This window comes from Xenopus laevis, chromosome 6L (assembly GCF_017654675.1).
Source record: "Xenopus laevis strain J_2021 chromosome 6L, Xenopus_laevis_v10.1, whole genome shotgun sequence".
Classification (NCBI taxonomy): Eukaryota; Metazoa; Chordata; class Amphibia; order Anura; family Pipidae; genus Xenopus; species Xenopus laevis.
In genome coordinates this window covers 90,082,879-90,103,592 of record NC_054381.1, presented here as the reverse complement: position 1 = coordinate 90,103,592, position 20,714 = coordinate 90,082,879, and the positions used below count along the sequence as shown (strand labels likewise).

At 39.4% G+C, this 20,714-nt stretch overlaps 1 protein-coding gene and 1 long non-coding RNA gene across 3 annotated transcripts in view; one reads left to right on the top strand and one right to left on the bottom strand.

Moving 5' to 3' along the window:
• The window catches only part of phlpp1.L (PH domain and leucine rich repeat protein phosphatase 1 L homeolog), a 79,494-nt gene that overhangs the window by 36,597 nt on the left and 22,183 nt on the right, over positions 1-20,714 (top strand). For both annotated transcript variants that reach the window (XM_018267730.2, XM_018267729.2), the window contains exons 4-8: positions 8,896-9,062; positions 14,974-15,120; positions 15,734-15,964; positions 17,634-17,836; positions 18,629-18,689. In XM_018267730.2, coding sequence (XP_018123219.1) covers positions 8,896-9,062; positions 14,974-15,120; positions 15,734-15,964; positions 17,634-17,836; positions 18,629-18,689 — 809 coding nt within the window. The remainder of the gene's footprint in view (positions 1-8,895; positions 9,063-14,973; positions 15,121-15,733; positions 15,965-17,633; positions 17,837-18,628; positions 18,690-20,714) is intronic.
• LOC121394684 lies at positions 1,784-4,849 on the bottom strand. The gene is made up of 3 exons (XR_005961929.1): positions 4,765-4,849; positions 2,094-2,125; positions 1,784-1,909 (listed from the first exon to the last, which is right to left on the bottom strand). It is a non-coding gene; the product is annotated as an uncharacterized LOC121394684 (long non-coding RNA).

Genomic DNA, 20,714 nt, shown 5'->3' with positions numbered 1-20,714 from the left:
ACCTTTGTGGCACATTTGAAAAAACAACCTTTTCACTATACAATGAGGGCACTGCTCTACTTTTAATTTGACCTCCACCTCAGGCTGCTTTAATGCGAGGATCGCCCCTGAATATTCAGCAACATGATCCACAATTCTTCATGCATTATTGATTATATAGGAGAAATAATTGGTAAATAGCCAGTTACGTTTTTTTCTATAGAGATGAAGCCTTATATGTTCCAGTGCTTATCAGGCAAATTGAACTGTATCTGGCCTAAAGAAGGAAAGCTATAGAGACCGTTTATTGCTAATAGATTAGCCACAATAGTGCAAACTATAACACTGTATTTATTCTGTAGAATGCTTTACTGTACCAGAGTAAACCGATCTAGACCCTGTCTGTTTGTATAGGATATCAGCTGCCATATTAGCTTGGTGTGACATCACTTCCTGCCTGAGTCCCTCCCTGCTCACTCCTAGCTCTGGGCTCAGATTACAGCACGGAGGAGGGAGAGGGGCAAACTGAGCATGCTCATGCCCTGCTCTGTAGGTTTAAGCTGAAAGAAGAAAATCTGATACAGAAGCCCATGTGTACACAATAGAAGGGCAGAAATGCTGTGTTTCTTTTGACAGAGGACTCTCTCAGAGCATTACTTTGAGGCTGTACTGGTGTATTTATATAGGCCTTTCTGATAAAGCTTACTGAGTTTTAACCTTTCCTTCTACTTTAAGGCAGAACCTTATATTTCATATAGCTTGATTATGCCTCAGGACTTTGGTATTGGGTACTGTTTAGGGATGCACCAAATCCACTATTTTGGATTCAGCCGAACCCCAGAATCCTTTGCTAAAGATTTCGGGCCGAATCGTAATTTGCATTTGCAAATTAGGGGTGGGAAGGGGAAAACATTTATTTCCTTGAATTGTGACAAAAAGTCACGCAATTTCCCTCCCCACCCATTCGGATTCGATTCGGCCAGACAGAAGGATTTGACCAAATCCTGAACCGAATCCTGGATTCGGTGCATCCCTAGTGCTGTTTGTTGGTATTTTGTTTCTTGGCAGTCTGCTTTCTCTTTAGTCCATCAATGTCTTGGATAATTTTACTTTGCTGTAGGCAAAGGTGCCTAAAAAGAATACTTTAAAGATGAAAATGTAGCTCAGTTTGAGGCCTCAGTCTATTATGTTGTCCTTTAGAAGTTCCATGTTTTGTAAGAAGCAAAGTAGAACAGTATTACCATTGTATTATTCCTTTATGTGGCTTTTGTCTTGGGAAAAAATTGCATGCTCCATTCATCTCTTGCTCATGTGGCAGAGGATACGTGGAGAGCAAGTGAGCTTCCATCTTGCCCCTCTGCGACTTTCTTTTCTCTGTTTGAATTAACGCAACAAAATAATTATTGTTACTATCGGAAAGAATCACAATCAGTTATATAATTGCACATTGTTTTAAGATCCTTTCATAAAGATTGTTAAAGCTATAGACATGTATAAATAAGTATGAAATTAGCTTCTTTTGTTTTTTTAATTAAATTCAGCAGACACTGGCAAACATTATATCTGGTGGAAGTGAAAAGTTTTCTTGGTTTGGGCAAATTTGATATTTGCTGTGATATCTTTCCATTTGAAGATATAAGAAACAGACCAGGAACAGGCAGTACTTTAGTCTGCAAACACCCTTTATTGGTGTATTTTCACTCACGACATGTTTCGGGAGCCAGTGCCTTTCTCAAGTGAAGAACAAAAGCAATTACCACACATTAAGTAACCATTGAAACCCCACCCCTTTGGTGTTCCAGGTGATACTTGTGACATCATGGATAATTCCATTCCTTTGTTGCATGTACAAATATATAACAGTAACAGGAATACCATCTCAAAAATGTGAAAAAAGCCCATAAAAATAGTCCATAAATAACAGTCCAACCTGTTGGAATAAATAAAATTAAATACTTTAAATACTTAAGAAACTGCGCCAAGCCTATCAAAAGTAAAAACATATGAGCACTACAAATGAATGTCTGCCCATAGGCAGGGATCACCCTCGCATGTTGCTCACTGCTATTTTATATAGACTAGCTAGTCTCAATAAACAATTTCTCTACACTTACTTTTTGCAGTGTTCTCTTTTTATTTCTGTGACCTGCATAAAACAAAGATACATTAATAATTCGTTACAGAAAACATTTGTAACTAAAGGTGGCCATACACGGATAGATCCGCTCGTTTGGCGATGTCGCCAAACGAGCGGATCTCCCTCCGATATGCCCACCTTGAGGTGGTCAATATCGGGCTGATCCGATCGTGGGCCCTAGGGCCCAACGATCGGATCCTAGCGTTCGCCAAACGGGCGGTCGGATCGCGGGACCGCATCAACGAACAGATGCGGCCGCGATCCGACGGGATTTTTAACCCCATCCGATCGAGATCTGGCCGACTTTCGGCCAGATCTCGATCGGGGAAGCCCGTCGGGGGCCCCCATACACGGGCCAATAAGCTGCCGACTTGGTCTGTCGGCAGCTTTTATCGGCCCGTGTATGGCCACCTTAAGTTTATCATTAAACCCTTTTGGTTTCATTGTATCAAGCTGCCTAATCCATTTGTTTTCTTTTTGAAGTAACAACTTTACTCTATCCCCCCCCCCCCCTCTGGGAGGTAGTTCAACTTTATCCAGGACTCTCCATCTTAGTTGTGAAATATGGTGCTTAGCTTCAAAAAAATGTTTGGCTTGTAGCGACTCATTTGGTTTTTGGGGGTCAAAATTTCTTATATAACCTTTATGTTCTCCTATACGCACTTTGACTGGTCTAGTGGTTTGTCCCACATATGCATACCCACACAGGCATTAATATACCACGTGTGTACTTTCACAGGTAGCATATGTTCTTACTGGTATGTTGAACCCTTTGAAAGGGTGTGCCACTTGATCTCCTTTTATGATAGAATTACACAGCCCACAATTTAAACAGGGGAACGTTCCCATTTTTGGTTTACTAAAGCATTTCATAGTCTTATTTTTCACCCTGAAATCAGAACTACATAAGTTATCTCTAAGTGTCCTACCTCTTTTATACGAAAAGAGAGGTTTATCTTTAAACAGATGTCCATACATTATATCACTTTGCAACGCTGGCCAGTACTTTTTAATTACACTTTCAATTTTGCTACTTCTATGATCGAAGGTCGATACAAATGGTATACGTATATTGGTATTTTTATTTACTTTAGTCAGTAATAGTGAGTCTCTTGTAACTTGTTCCACTTGGGCTGCAGTAGATTCCATGGTTCTTTTCTCGTACCCTTTTTGCATGAATCTTTCAATTAGATCAGTAGCTGCTTCCTTATATCCTTTGATATCACTAGTTAATCACCTAGCCCTCAGAAACTGGCCTTTTGGGATGCCCTTTTTAACTTTAGGATGATGAAAACTATCTGCTCTTAATAAATTATTTCTGTCCATAGGTTTACGATACATATTTGTACCCAGTTTTCCATTATTATTAGTTATAGTAATGTCCAGGAAATTGATAGAGTTGCCTGCATATTCAAATGTGAACTTAATGCTCTTATGGCTATTATTTGCTTTCTCTATCATTTCCTGGAACATTTCCTTGGATCCAGACCACAATATGAGGATATCATCCACAAAGCGAAAATATGCTTTTATATTTTGACTATACATTTTGTTGTCCAAAAAATATTCTTTTTCTAGACTGTGCACCACTATATTGGCAAAGGAGGGAGCGACCGCTGAACCCATATACGTTCCCTGCCTCCCAGTAGTACTGGTCACCAAACCGAAAATAATTTTTACTCAAAACCAGCTGTAAGCAATCCAATAAGAAATACACAGTGTTATGTGATAACGTAGTGTCTAGCAATGACTCTTCTATATACCGTATTCCCTCCTCTTGGGGTATAGAGGTATATAGGCTTTGTATGTCGATAGATGCCAACACAACATTCTCCAGATTCTCCAATTTTGACAATTTCACAAGGAGATCTGATGTCTTTTAGACAAGTGCTGATTTTTGATACAATGGGTTGCAAGTATTTATTGACATACTGGGCTAGTGTTTCCAATACAGACCCCATACTGGCCACAATTGGTCTACCAGGGGGTTTTATTAACCTTTTATGGATTTTTGGCAAAAAGAATATTACTGGTGTTACAGGATGATCTATCAGCAAGAATTCTTTTACTTCTTTAGTTATTACACCATTTATTTCTGCGTCTAGGACAGTGTGATCAACAAGTTTCTTCACTTCCCACACTGGATCATAATTACTCATTTCATAATGATCAATAACTTGCAGCTGATTCATGGCTTCTGTTATATATGCATCCTTATCCATGACAACTATCGCTCCTCCCTTATCTGCCTTTTTAATAATTATCTCAGTATTCTTTTTAAGGGATTTTAAACCATACCAATCAGCTTTTGTCATATTACTTTGCTTTTTCTTACTCATTTCCCATAAATGTTTTACTTCACTTACAACCAATTTTTCAAACATCTCAATTGAAACATTCTCAACAGTGGGTATAAAGTTACTTTTTTTCTTAAGGCCTAGGGCGGTTAAAGGGCCTCTAGCGGCCTGTTCAGGTTCATTAGCAAAACACATTTTTAATTTAAGCACACAAATAAATTTGTTAAAGTCCGTTTCCCAGTCTAAAAAGTCTCTTTCATAGATAAGTACATAACCCAGACCTTTATTCAAAAGTGTAAGTTCACTAGGTGTCAGCTGGTATGAGGATATATTTACAACTAAATTGTTTACCTCATCGATTGGTGTCTCTTTGGGTAGGCTTCCCTTGGTATTGGAGCCCTGGGGTTGCGTGCTGTATGGCTACCGCTTCCTCTCTCTGCAGGGATTTGCTGTAAAAAAAAAAAAAAAAAGCTCCTTGCCACGTCTTCCTCGCTGCTCGTATATTGGAGTGATGTATCTGAACGGTAGCCTCTCTGGCGATCCCTGTATGTTCTTGGGTGGCCGGGCAGTCCGATCCGTTTAGGGCTGGAACGCTACCGACTCAGCTCCTCTCACCAGGTGTAGATGCGGCCTGTTTGATAGTCGAGCGCGTCACGGTTAAACTTCCTGCGCTTCCGATCCACTATCTCGGCTTCCAGCTTACCCAGCAACTCAGCGTGCTCTCTCAGGGTAGCTTCAAGCTCCGCCTCGGATCTCTCCTGCTGAAAATACACCAATAAAGGGTGTTTGCAGACTAAAGTACTGCCTGTTCCTGGTCTGTTTCTTATATCTTCAAATTGAATGCTTATCACATGATGGATGGTGTGTGTTGAAACAGCAGGTCTACACGTATCTGATTTTGTTCGCTCATCTTGTTCTCAATATTGAATCTGTGATATCTTTCCTACATTGACTATAGGGGAATATTATTTGCTCTTTTCTGGGGAAGCAATATAGAAGTTGTGGTCATACAGCAAGGCTACATGAAAATTGTTGTTGCCCCAAAGCAATGCTAGTTCCATGAACTGCAGTTGAATTCTGTGTGGTCTCCTATAACTCAGTTGCCTTCTAAGCTTACACATATTTGAGAAATTGCAGGAGGCTTACATTCTTGACACAATTCCCAGTATAAAAGTGTTTACCTTTATAATGTGATAATTGTTATAAATCAGTTCTAAGCAAAATTATAAGAAGTATTTTTCAGGCCACTGTAACACAGTTTGTCTTACGGTAGGTTGTCTTGCTGGCTAAAGATACGGAAAAGTATGCAAGTCTTTGATAAACATCTGTTTGCTATGTTCTGGCATGCAGTTTTTTTGCGATATACGATGGGGCTGATCTGGTGAAAAAAAATGGTTTACGTTAATTTACAATATACAGTATAGCCAGTAAATATTACAGTATGTATGTTTTATTCTACAATTTGCCTGTTTACATCTTTCTGACTTCTAGCTGTCTTACAGAGGAGACATTATAAGTGAAGTTATTGGTTCATAAATAGGTGATTGTGATATTAGCCTTTTATGCAGTAATGTTTCAACTTTTTATATTTTAATATAGCATTACTGTCAAATTATTAAATATAATGTTCTGTTGCTAGTGATCAAAACATGTTTCCATGTGAAATCCAATGGCTGAAAATGCAGTAGAGAAAATGGCAACCATTTTTTTTATATACTCTGTTGTGCCACCTGACTTAACTCGCTGCCCATGGACTTGAATGGGTTTTGCCATAAAAACATCGGTGTTAAATACTGTGATCGGATATATCTAAAACAAAATACACACGTTTATAAATTCACCATTTATTTTATTCATAAGTTCTATTTATTCCCGCTAATGTTTAAAAAAAAAAAAAAAGGATACTGCCCCTTTAAAGTATATCCATGTTGCTGGGGTCTAATTTGACAGTCTGAAAGATGAATAGACGAGGGATCGAGGAGTAGAGAGAAATAAATGGTAATTATCAAATTGCAATCTCACAGAGCAATAGTTTTTTGGCTTCCAGGGTCAAGCCAAAAAAAGAACAGTACATTATATAAAAGTTACGTTAAAGGGATTCTGTCATGATTTTTATGATGTAGTTTTTATTTCTAAATTACATTAACACTGCAAATAATTTACTCTACAGTATAAAATTTAATTTGTAAACCAGCAAGTGTATTTTTTAGTTGTCTGTAGACAGCCATCTCAGGTCATTTTCCCTTGATCATGTTTCAGAAAGAGCCAGCACTTGAAACTGCTTTCTGGCAGGCTGTTTCTCCTACTCAATGTAACTGAATGTGTTGCAGGGGGACCTGGATTTTACTATTGAGTGCAATTCTTAGATCTACCATGCAGTTGTTATCTTGTGTTAGGGAGCTGCTATCTGGTTACCTTCCCCTTGTTCTGTTGTTAGGCTGCTGGGAGGGGAAGGGGTGATATCAATCCAACTTGCAATACAGCAGTAAGGGCAGTGACACACTCTGCAATTCAGGGAGATTAGTTGCCCGGCAACTAATTGCCTCTTCTTTGGGGCGACTAATCTCCCCGAACTGCCTTCCCTCGGCTAGAGTGAAAATCGCGGGCGGGATGGCACTCGCATCACTTCGTTTTCCGAAGTCACCTGAAGCTTCCTTGTGAGGCAACTTACAGTGCCATCCCGCTGGCGATTTTCATTTTAGCCGGCAGAATGCAGTTCAGGGAGATTAGTTGCCCCGAAGAAGAGATTTGTCACTGGGCGACCAATATCCCCGAATCTGCCCGTGTGTCTCTGCCCTTAAGAGTGACTGAAGTTTATCAGAGCCCAAGTCACATGATTGGGGCAGCTGAGGAACTGACAATATGTCTAGTCCTTTGTCACATTTCAAAATTAAATACAAAAAAATCTGTTTGCTCTTATGAGAGGCATTTCAGTGCAGAATTCTGCTGGAGCAGCACTATTATCAGATTTGTTTTCAAAAAAACATTTTTTAGTATGACAGCATCCCTTTAAAGGTAAACACTTCCTGGTGTGGGCGGCATAACACTTGTTAGCACCCTTATTTGCATAAAATCAAAGGCAGGCCAAAACATAAGCACACCAAGGCACGCCCTAGTGGTTACACGCTCTGCTCTTAGCCTCCCAAAGCCCCATGGCTCCACTTTTGGCAACCCTATTGCCACCAGCTCCCCCCCCCTGCAGTATGTGAAGTGCGCTGCTGAGGTACTTTAAATGTAAATCAAGTACTGGAGCGGTAAGCAAGAAGAGCAAGAGGCATTGCTGAGTGTGTCTTTTATGTTTGAGCGCCCTAGGCTGCTGCCTCTTCTCTCTAATCCTAGTTTTGGCCTTGCACAAAGTAGTAGTAGTAGTAGTAGTAGTAGTAGTAGTAGTAGTAGTAGTAATTTGGCAACCTGTGAATCACTGGTACTTCTATAAATACCTGGGTTCAGCACAGGTGCAGATTAAAAAGTGGAGAGTCAGTGCTGCTTCCACTGATATACTGCACATGTGCCAGCTGTCAACGACTGCTTATGCTTAGCTGGGTAACATCTTTTGTTTGTTTGTTTTTGTTTTACAAAAAAAACGCAAAATTATAATTTTTTTTTTTTTAATCTCACTTCTTGACAAGGAGATATTGCTTTAGACTTTAGTAAAGGTCGTTATGTGTGATCAATAGGGCTGGTGTTGCTGCTGTTAGGGAATGTGCAAATCAGAACTGTTTGCCGATACTGAGACACCCAACCCTCCAAATGGACCAGAGTTCTGGGTTGACTGTGCTTAGGCTGGACTACTGGGTTACAGAAGTTCTTAATAATCTGGTTCATTTTATGCCTGACTTTTTTCCTTTTTTAGGTCTCTAACTAAATAGCAATAATAATGCCTCCTTTTGTCGACTATTTCAACTGTAATTTGTTTTGTAGAGCTTGAACTTTAGAAAAGGCCCCATTCACAAAACACACTTAGAGCAAATCCCTAATGGCAGACAAGTCGTTTTCTTCAGTGGTGAAAAGGCCAGTGTCACCACAGCCACTTCATGTGCGTCAGTGACAGGAATGCCATTAGCCGTAATCAAAGCTGTTTGACAGTCTATTTGTAATATGGAGTTCACTGTAATCTCATGCTCTTGTGTGTCACTGAAGGATGTGAATACTGCTGGGTAAACAAGAAAATCTCGATTCACTGGGGATGCCAATAAGTTAGCAACCACCATTGAATCTAATCAAGTTTTTTGTGACCCTGACTTTAGCCTGGCTATACGAAGTGCTGTATGACTAGCCAATTTAGCGATTTGTCTTATCTGGTTGTCACGGTTTTTAACAGAGATGGATCCAGAAGATCTATTCTTTTGCTATTCATAAGAAACAAGGGGATCTCTGTGTATGACCGGCTCAATTGCTCTTGAAGATTTTTAAATCTTTGAATTTTTTTTTTTTAAAATGGTACCAAATAAACCAACCCTAACTTGTTTATTCAATTGTTAGATTGCATCTCAGCGCACCAGTTCTGTGGATCTCTCCTGCTGCAGCTTGGAATATCTCCCAGAGAACCTGTTCTACAGCCAAGATCTCACACATCTCAACCTGAAACAAAATATCCTCAGACTCTCTCCAAGTTCAGCAGCAGAAGGCACTCTTGAAGACCTCCAGAGGTAATTTAGTGTGTGAGCCAATGCCCTGAAAATCCAAAAGCAATAGCAGTATCTTCAGAAAAGATGGGCTTGGCCCACTTGTAATATCCACAGTGATATTAAAAGTATGTGTGCTTTGTACTGTTTTTTTTTACCCCTCTTTTAACATAGTTTAGCAGCTTATTGTGTTTACAGTGTTCTACATACACACAAATGCTGATTCAGGCATGTTCAAGTTCTCACTACAGAGAGCAGACCTGACCAGAGGTAATCAGTAGGAAAGAACAGGGAGTTACTGAAAATGTACATAAAAGTACAGATTAACCCAAAAACATCCAGCAATGATGAAACTGAATTGGATCTCCCCATGTCTCTTCCATCTTTAATCTCAATTAGTTATTAGCCTTCTTCTGACTGTTTGAAAGCTTTCAAATGGGGGTCACTGATCCCATCTAAAAAAAAACTACTGCTCTGCCTCAGGAGGCAACTTCAGTCGACTATAGAAAACGCATCGCCGCGTGTGCATTAGCTCAGGCGACTTTTCATTCTAGCCTATGGGGAAAAACGCAGAGGCAGTTCGGGGAGATAGTCGTGTGGCCTTACCCTAAGGCTATGCATTTATTGTTGTTGCTACTTTTTACTCATCAATCATTTTTCTATTCATGCCCTTTCCTATTCATATTCCAGCCTCTTATTCAAATGCATGGTTGCTAGGGTAATTTTGAAATTGCTGAATAAAAAGCTAAATAACTCAAAAACCACAAAGAATAAAAGATTAAAACCAATGCAAATTGTATTAGAATGTCACTCCCTTCATCATACTAAAATTTAATTTAAAGGTGGACAACCCTTTTAATCCAGTTTCATATTTTTTTGGTGTTGGCTGCCCCCATGACTACAAAGCAACTTGTATATGTAAACTATTGTAGAGTTTCTGAAGCAAATATGCCAGTTTTACCAGTGCAGCACAACTGTGTAGTGCAGATCTGCTGCTTTATCAGGATTTTTAAACCCCTGCATGATTTACTTGTGGTTTTATACAAAGTATAGGAGCCATTGATGTGGCTATGAATTGGAATATAATTTTCCAACCATCCCCAATATTCTGAGTGACCTTCATTTATTTATTTATTTAGCAGGTGTTCTTTTTATTGATTTTGAATTAATAGGGGGATACAGAAGGGAAAAGGGAGGGAGGGAAAAAAGGGGCTTACAGCAGAAGTGTTATTTTCACTTTTTTGTGTACATCTTGTTACATAATACACATCAAATATACAATATATTCATGGTAAGGTTAGCAGGTGGGTCTCTAGCCAGACACCCCATATCCCCATATCAAACTTATCAGGCTGTCCCCTGTCTTCGTAGGTCAATTTAATAAATCGGAGCATCTTGTTAACATAGACAAACCAATTTGCTTTCTTAGGTCGAAGGGGGAGCCATCCATTGCATTATTATTGTTTTCTTGGCATAGTAGGGAGTAGGGATCTCGTTAAGACTCGTGTTGTTAGCAGGTATTATATCATCTGTTAGGCCCAGTAGGCATATATCGGGAGCCTTCAGTGGGGGTAATGCCAGGGTATCTACTTTGTATGTGGTAACTTTCTCACAGTACCTACATATAATAGGGCACGTCCATACCATAAGCCAAAATGATCCATCCACATCTTTTACATGTGGAGGAGGGTATTTTTCCCATTTTGTGCAGTCTGATAGGGGTAAATCCTCATCAAGAATTTGTACTGGATAAACCTGTCTCTTGAGCTAATCAGAAACTGGTAGAGTCTGTTGGTTACCTCCTCCCACTGATCTTCACTCAGGCTGGGTATATCTATCAGCCACAGCCTATAGGCCGACTGGAATGGCAGGAGTTTGTGGATTGTAGATCTGCATAGAGATGGGCGACCATTTTGATAGGATCCTCTTTCCTTAGTTGTGTCAACCCTGGCTATTCCATCTGCAGCTTACCCAACCCAAATTGTGCCGTATAAATGTCCCTTAATTGTAGGTACCGGTACATAGGTAGATCTGGGGTTTCAATCTTGTCCCTTAGCGTGACCATGTCTACCAGATGAAGTCCAGAACCACATGGCCTCTGATTTGTAAAAGTGTTGCAGGTGGGAATTTCTCCATCAGGGTAGTTCTGAGAAAGTGGTAGGGGATTTACTTTTGGTTCGTTTCATAGTGGCTACCCAGGCCTCGTATGGGGCTACCATTCAGGGAGGCAATGGCGGGTAAAATCTTGTTTTTTTTTTTTAAAGAGGTAGTTACTCAGGGCTTCCAACAACCGCACTTACCAGGCTTTCAGAATCACATTTGGGTTATTTAGGTCCTGCGATAGCCACTGAGTTGAGCAGAAATATAGTAGAGATAGAAGCTAGGTAAGCTCAGCCCCCCTCTAGCATATGTAGCCATCAATTTGGCAGAGGAAATTCTGGCACCTTTATTGCTCCATAGGAAGGCTACTATCATGGCTTGTATAGCATTGCAGGTCTGTTTGGATATTATTGTCAGTGAATTATGAAATAGGTACAGGTATTTTGGTAGATATACAATTTTTACTGTATTTATCCTGCCCCATGGCTTCAGAGGGAGAGTGCCCCAGGCCTGTATAACGTTGGCCAGTTGTTGATTAATTGGGGATATGTGCAGAGTAGCAAACTCGGCAGCGTCTAGGTGCAAATTAATCCACAGGTACTTAAAATTTGTAACCCATTTGAAGCGTGAGGCTGCTGCCTGTTGGGGATCAAAGTTGGGAATATTATTGATTTAGACAAGTTGAATCGGGCAAAGATATTTAAAGGAACAGTAACATCAAAAAAATTTATAAAATTTTTTGTCAGTAAACAATCACTCTGCGATCTAGCGCTCCCACAACGCTACAATGCACACACACACCGACCAACCAACCGGAACACAAGCCACACAAGCGGACTGCCCGGTATGGAAGTGAAGGGAGCGCACATTAGAGAGGGACTGACTGACAGGAGACTGACGGTGCCGGGAGCAGACAGCCCTGCTGCTCCATTACTGTAAGCGGTCCTGATAATGCTCAGTGCTGCACCGGACTCTGGTAAGTGACATAAGTGCAGCGGCAGGGGCATAACTGCAGAGGAAGCAGACCCAGCGGTTGCAGGGGGGCCCAGGCAGTATAGGGGCCCCATGAGGACCTAATTCATACACAATTTCAATAAATATTGGTCAAACAGGTCAATCTCTAGACATTTTGGGGGCTGAAAATAATTTGCTGTGGGGCCCAGTAATATCTAGTTACGCCACTGTGCAGTGGTGCACTTCTGTTATCCCTGCGCGGGCAGCTTATAGGGTGAGTGCACGGCAACAAATGAAAGGGTGCTGCTGACAAGCCTGTGTGCATGGAGGGGAGAGCGAGGGATTGTTGGGTTGTGAGAGGAGTGTGTTGTTGTGGGTTAGTGTGGCACCTGGGAGCACCGCTGTGCTAGACAGCACGGAAGCACTGAAGGAAAGGATCCAGCAGCAGAGAGCCAGGGAGGAGAAATCAAGCGCCGCTCCATGATTGGTCGCCATGTCGCCTTTTCTGAGAGGACAGGAAGTGGAGTTTCTGTAAGTTATTTCTTAATAAAGCCTTTGCTATTTTAAATTTTAATTTGTCTTGGTGGTTTTCTTTTCTGATGTATTCTAACTAATTTTTTTTATAAAAAATGTTGGTTACTGTGCCTTTAAGACCTCAGTTAAAGGACCAGTAAAAGAAAAAAAAAATTTAAAAACGAAAAAGACACCAACACATATTAAACTTTAAAGTCGCTAAGTTTTTATTAATAATTTACCGAAACTCCGCTTGCGCTCCTCTTCAGAAAAGGCGATCTGTGATCTATCGTGCGGCGCTCCATTTCTCCTCCCTTCCTTCCTTATAGGAGATAGCCAGGGAGGATAAATCGAGCGCCGCACAATGGATCGTTGCCCTGTCGCCGTTTCTGAAGAGGAGCACAAGCAGAGTTTCAGTAAGTTATTTCTTAATAAAGACCCAGCGATTTTAAAGTTTAATATGCGTTACTTTTATTTTGGGTGTTGACTTGTCCTTTAATTGAGGCCCTTATTCAACAACACGCTATACAGACTGACTTTGATGCCAATATGGCAGTATTGAGCAACATGTTGCACATAGTTACTTAATAACTATACAAGTACATTAGAGGGCATTATAGACAGTGGGGGATGTTTTTCCTAAAAAAAGGTCACCACGCTAGAGTGTCACCACTTTAGACTAGAGGTAACTAACTTTTATTTTAAGTGTAGGCGATTCTCCACAGTGAGCGCAGTGAGGTTGTGGAATGCACTGCTGGGTGATGTTTTGATGGCTGATTCTGTTCGGAATATAGTCTTAGCTGGTATGGTTGGCAGATTTATTGTATTTGGACACTGAGCAGGGGAGTTTTGCTTCATCTTTAGTGTTGATACTAAGAGTAGACAATGCTGCACATTCATTTCCTTTGTCAAGTTTGGTGCCTGAGTGGCAATGAGTTTATTTGATCAACAAGGAATTAATATAAGAATAATCTACCTCAACACCAACTCTGCCCACATGGAGGCTCATAGACGCGCGAGGAGCTTAATGCAGAAGTGGTGGTAACATGCAGGCATGCAATCCGTCACAAAATGTGTAATGACAGTTCAATTAATCCAGGCATATGAGTGGAGTAAAACACAATGCATATTTTAGCTGTACAAACATGTTGCAAATAATCCCATGCGTACAGTATAGATGCCAAGAGAAGCTTCAGTTATTCTTTTCTCTAGATTTCTGCACCAAACCAGCAACCTTTTAATTAAGTGATTTAATATTCCCTTCTTATGATGCCATCCATTGTGTCTAAGCATTTTGTACTTTATAGGACACTGCAAAGTTGTGTGACCTATTGTACAACATTCTAGTGTAAATCATGAACTCCAGGGATAAATATTCCATAAACAGAGTTCTTGTTCTCCTAATGGCTGCTTCCTTCTATCATTCTGAAAGTGTGACAAAGATCCTTTTCATTCCCTGTTGCTCGTCCATTTGTGCATTCAATCTATTTATGTGACTTCCAGACACAGTTGTTCAAGCTAGTTCTTATCCCTTCCCTACTGTTGTCAGGCAACGGCTAAAGATCAGACTACACATGCACATTAAGCAGACATTTGTACCCTGCCTTTCATCCGCTTCCTCTTGGATTGGTTTGGAGTTTGGACAAATGTTATGACCGGTAACTTGTTAGTTTGAAAAAAAAAAAAAAGTTAAAGCTAACACAAATAAAGATTATGCCTTTATGCACTTGGTGACATTGTTATTAAATTACAATTAAGCATGCTTAAATGAATGAAAAACAAAGCCACCAAATACTTTTGTATCTTGTTTTATCATTTCTTTACCTCCAATAAATAAAAAATCATCTAGGGTGCTTGTAGATTTTACTGTTTAACGTTAATGCAAGTTCTTTTGAGCAGGACCCTCCTTTCCTCTTGTATCAGTTGTATTTTGTATGTTTCTACACTCGCCTTTATTTTAACTCTACTATATATACTATTTACACCTGTTATCCAGAAAGCTCCAAATTACAGACTCAGTTTTATCCAAATTCTAAAATTTTCTTTCTCTATAATAAAAAACCGCCCCAATACCTTGTACTTGATCCAAATTAAGATATAATTAATCCTTATTGCAGGTAAAACAATCCTATTTGGTTTATTTAATGTTTACATGATTTTCTAGTAGACTTGTGGTATGAAGATCCAAATTACAGGAAAGATCCTTTATCTGGAAAACCCAGGTCCCGAGCATTCTTCTTAATGGGCCCCGTACCTGTATTTTGCATCACCGAAATGCACATTACTCAGTTTACTTATTCTTCATCATATTCCTTTATCCATTGCCAGCTCTTTATTTTGGTTTGCATTCTTTTTGTTTACCTTCCAGGTTTACAAAGTTGAAGAGTCTCAATCTTTCCAATAATAATTTGGGTAATTTTCCACTGGCTGTTTGCAGTATCCCCACTCTGACAGAACTCAATCTTTCCTGCAATGCTTTCCGGGCCATTCCCTCACAAGTTGGAGACATGAACAAGTATGTAGCCAATGCACTATCCTCTTTAAACACAAACTGTGTCTTGTATGATCTTTTATTTGGCAGCCTTAACACTTTTATTTTTTTATTATACCACTTTTTATCAACATGCCTTCAATGTATAGAGTTCAACGAATAGGGCTTGTGCTGATAATGTTTTACCTGTTTAATCATGAGCAATGTTCATTTATTTCTAGAGCTAAACATGGCAAACGGCTACTCCATGTTTGGCATTTTCAGGAGATTTTATTGACTTCAGGTAGCACGTTTCCTGTGGGCGACAAATCTCCGTGTGCCAGTGCTTTTATGTTTTGTGGCTCTTTATGCCATTTAATAGTAGCACTGTTTAAGTGTCCTGATATACATGAAAGTCTTCCAGTGCTCAGATGAGGTTAGGTGCCTGGTTATTTTCCATTTATACGCCAGTGTTTTATTTATTTATTTGTTTCACATATTGCCATTCTAGCAAACACATATGTTAATCTGAAATATATTACAGGATGTATAGTATGGTTTAATAACACTATAATGAATGCAGTGGCATTTAAATTTACCGAAAGTGTGTTAAGTTACATTTGTACCATTATTTTTATTATTTTGCTTGATGTTCCAGTTTGCAGACGTTCCTTTTGGATGGCAACTACCTTCAATCTCTCCCTGCTGAAATGGGAAACATGCACCAGCTAAACTATTTAGGACTCTCATTCAATGAATTTACAGACATTCCTGAGGTGGTGGAAAAGATGGCTTCCATGGATAGATTGTGTATGCCGGGGAATGCTTTGGATATCTTAGAGTTGCAGACTCTGAGGAAGATGTCACAGATTAAGCATGTAGATTTAAGGTAAAATTCTTAGTATGTGGAATTTGCCTCTAGCCAGTGCAAGGATGTACTCCAAGCATAGCAATTAATTTAAATTTTTTGTGGGACTAAAGGAGAAGGAAAGTCAGCAATCACTGGGGGTGTAAAAAGTTAGACACCCGGGATAGTAAAGAGGGAATAAGAGTATCACTCCATGGTACCCCGAAAAGAACCCCCGGAACAATAGTTTTTTTGTTGATGAACACCAACCCGTGGTATGGGGTAAGTAAATACAATCACTGGGTGGTGCCTAACTTTTGGTACCCCCAGTGATTGTGACTTTCCTTCTCCTTTAATCCTACAAAAAAGGAAGCGTTATAATCTATTAGCAGTTTTTTCACTATGATTAGCAATTTAACTATAACTTGTTGATTTTTCTTTGGTTATAAAGGGTGTGCTGATGTAGAATTAGTTAATGTATAGCTTTTATAGGTAACCTATTCCCTATAAATATTGTGTTCAAAATAGCTCTGTAGTGGAGTACTTATCTTTAAAGAGAAATTAAAGGGCTTGTTCACCTGCCAAACACTTTTCTTCAGGTTACTTGGTTTCAGATTGTTCACTTGACTGTTTTCAATTGCTTTCTATTTTTTATTTATTGTAATATTAAAGCGTGTTCTTTGATTTTACGTTAACTGCTCTCATTTGATACGTTATGTGATATATTTCTTATCTTTGGAGGGTCTGCTCCCTGCCCTTTGCTCCATTTATTTGAATCTGATCAGTACGTGTGTGTGTGTGTTTGCACATAAGGGCTGATCGATTTAAAATCAGTAGGGTAGGGAGCAATTCTCCTTCCAGGCTGGGAGCAGCTGAACCTTCAGCCTGTGTGCCCATAGCTGCTATAGTTGATACAATAGTTGGCAACTTTCCACTGATTCTTCTGAGAAATCAACTAATGTAGCAAATTGTAAAATTTCAGAATCTGCACCTGGATTACTAAAATAAAACACCAGAGACGGGAACATTAAACTATAAATATTTAACTTCTTTAATAAAAAATTATTAACTTCTGGTTTACTGAAACCAACTACACTGAAAAAACATGTTTGGAAGGTGAAATATTAAATGTTGGCATGATGAGGCTCCTGGGCACACTAGACCGGAGAGCAAATGTTATTTATGGTATGCATATTGAAAAGAGTTCCTTCTTGGAGTCTTGTATATCTACTTATAAATAGTTATGACTTGAGAGGGATATCCCAGTTCAGTAGGCTCCAATTGACCTCTGTAGGGTACATAACTATTGACCTTTCTGTGAGACTTTCCTGGAATTCCAGGCACTTAGAAATGTCCCTTTATAAGGAATCCACTAACTCAACCTGCCATAGGGGGTTTTCAAATATTCACTGTAATCCCTGCTTAAATTCTTTCTGGCAGCTTCTGCATTCTTTAGATAATTCCTAAGTTATGATGCTCTGCAGTGTCTAATTCTTATTTGTGTGGAAGTAGTCAATGCTGATATAAGTAAAGAGACATTTATAACATAGTTAACTTACAGGTTATATCTGTACTTTAAAGAACAACATCTGCTTATCCACTTTTCTCATTACTAATAAACCAAATTCTTCAAGGTTTGTTGTATTTTCATTGTTTCTAAAAAGGCAAACACCCTTCTGATTAATCATACAATATTTGACTTTTGGTCTAGGCTAAATGAAATCCGAGGCTTGATAATAGATGAGCCTGATTTTTTGCCTCACATCACTCAGTTGGACCTCAGAGATAACAAGATGACTGATCTTGATGTGACTACCCTCAGCAACTTAGAAATCCTGCACTGTGAGAGAAACAGACTGCGGTCTCTTAAGATCAGTGGCTTCTTCTTAAAAGCTCTTTATGCATCTTCAAATGGTGAGGATATTTTGAATAAAACCATTTATATGTTTAATACAGTATGTTATTTTTACAGTACTTGTTTAGTCCATGTTTAAAGGTCAAGGAAAGGCAAACACCCTGACATGATGAAGGCACGGGCATGTGAAGTAGAGTAATATTTTATGATATTACTTTACTGTGCATTCACAAATGAAAGTCATTGCTAGGTATGCCTGGTAAAGGTAAGTACCATAGCAGCACTTTACAGTACTGTTTTCTTAGGCCTGTGGGTTTTTTTTCTCTAAAAGGTGGTTTGGTCCAAGTAACAAAAACATCAATGGGGCTGCCAAACTTACTGGCACCCTTGGTGAATCAGCCTTTCCTTGTCCTTTAAGTATAATTTTAAGAGATAAGCCATATATTTTATATCATAAATATAAATGGAAATCTGTTTTATAAAAGTGAAGTCTCTGCAGACTGACTCAATAAAATTCTTAGGAATATGCCACACGGGACAAGTTTTTCAGCCGGCAGAGAAGGTCCCTAACCCTAATGAAGAACCATTCATTACTTTCCATCCAGCAGTAACAAGCTGATTTTGTCCTGAAAAATGTTAATCTGCATTTTTTTTCGGCTGATTAATCGCAGGCTCCTAGTCCTGAATCAGTCTGAAATATTGCTAATAAAGAAATGTTTGTTTCCGTTCGATATTGTTGCAGGGTTCTGTTGTAATTCTTTTAGAATGAACCATGTTAAATAAGAATTAAAATGTACCTGTGTTGACACAAATTATTAAAGTAAATGTTATATACTGTTTTTTTCCCTTAGAACTCGTACATCTGGATGTGTATCCCAACCCTTGTTATCTGTCATACATGGATATTTCTAGGTAAGGCGATATATTAAATATATTTCATGAGGAGACCAACAGATGGGCTCTTTCAAAGAGTGCTTGAAGTTAAATTTTAAAAATGCTTCTGGTTGCCTGTCTAAAAAGTATAATCTCTGGTATAATTTACTCTACTGGGAAAAAATGAAGTAAAATCTGAACTCCTAATCCCCCCTCTACCACAAGTAAACCAATGGCTAGAATACTATATGCACGTGTGTGTGTGTGTGTGTGTGTGTGTGTGTGTGTGTGTGTGTAATATAGTTTGCACGAAGTAATTGGCAGCATAGAACCAAAAGGATTATTATAAATAAATTACTGTAATAATCTCAACTGCCCCCCCCCCCAGATATCGGAGGAAACAACTTTTAGTACTGTCACTAATACTATATAAGAAACATACTAGTTCCATTGACAAATATTTGTTCCTGGGAAAAGCATTTCCTTTGGGCTGAACTATATGACTCACAATGTTGTCATTCTTCTTGTGACTGCACATGGTTTTGTGGAAGTCAAATAAATATCTGTCAACCTGCTGTAACATAATTTAATGAGAGATCCATGTGCTTGTTTTTAGTTTTTTTTATTTTGTATACTGTTACAACTTTGTTTCATTTGTTTTGTTCCAGAAGTCATGTAATTCCTCTGTGACTAAAAGTCTTTAATATTTAGCATGTGATCTGCTGTACAACTATATCCAACTTGATGGAAGGAAAACACTTGTGTAGTTCAGCCTTTACAAGGTGTCTGCCATAAGAATTTTTTTTTTTAATTGGTTAGTAATGTTTTTGGAAATGGAATACTGGCCACACTAACTGCCCATTATTGGTCAGAAAGATCTGGCAGAATTCTGATCTAATTTGTCTTGCATTGAATTGACATGTCAGGTTGCAACCTGCATCATAACTGAGAATTTCAGTGCACCAGTGTTTTATGCCAGTAATATATGGTACAGGTATGTGAGCTGTTAATCCATATGGCTCATAACTGTCTGCTTCAGTGTTTTTTGTTTTTGTTTTTCACTGTGATAATGTATTAATACAATGCTGTCCAACTTCTGTGGTACAGAGGGACAAAATTTTACTGGCCTATGTGGTGGAGGGCCGATAATAGAAGTCAGTGTTGGCCACTCCCCTTTTAAACCACACCCACTGTAAACCACACCCATGTTACCACAAGAACTTTTAAGATCATATCCACATTAACGGTGGTAGCACACCACAAAACCAAATGGTTGGTGCTCACTGCAGGGAAATCCCTCATCACTCATGTGAAAAATTGAATTCATGTTAAAATATACCCTTAAATCCATATGCCTTATCCTCCCCTGTGGATAATACAACAACCCCCCAACACATGATTACACAACTTAGGGGCCCTTAACAACAATTTCCAAATGCTAACAAATCCCAAGAACAAACCCCTAACAGGCTTACATCCCACAGGTAGCGTAGGGAAAGCAGAGAATGGCACACACAAGCAGCACTGGGCAAGCAGAGAATGACACACACAAACAGCACTGGGCAAGCAGAGAATGACACACACAAGCAGCACTGGGCAAGCAGAGAAAGGCACATCCAAGCAGCACTGGGCAAGCAGAGAATGGCACACCCAAGCAGCACTGGGCAAGCAGAGAATGGCACACCCAAGCAGCACTGGGCAAGCAGAGAATGGCACACCCAAGCAGCACTGGGCAAGCAGAGAATGGCACACAGGGAGGGAAGGCAGAACAGAGCAGGAGACAGGGAAAGCTATCATTCTAGTATGTACTACATACAGTGTCACTGTACTACATACAGTGATACAGTGCTGGTGCCCATTAGCATTTTGAATAAGGTGTGAACAGGTGAATAATGTTGGCAGTTTCAGTCTGGGTCTCAGGTGTGAACAGTACAGGCCTTTAGGATATAAACAATAGAGGTGTCACAAGTGTGAACAATACAGGGGATTCGTCTGAATTTGACAATGCAGGGGCCAGTTTATCTCTGTAGTTATACCTTTTAAAGCTTACATATGGTAAGCAGA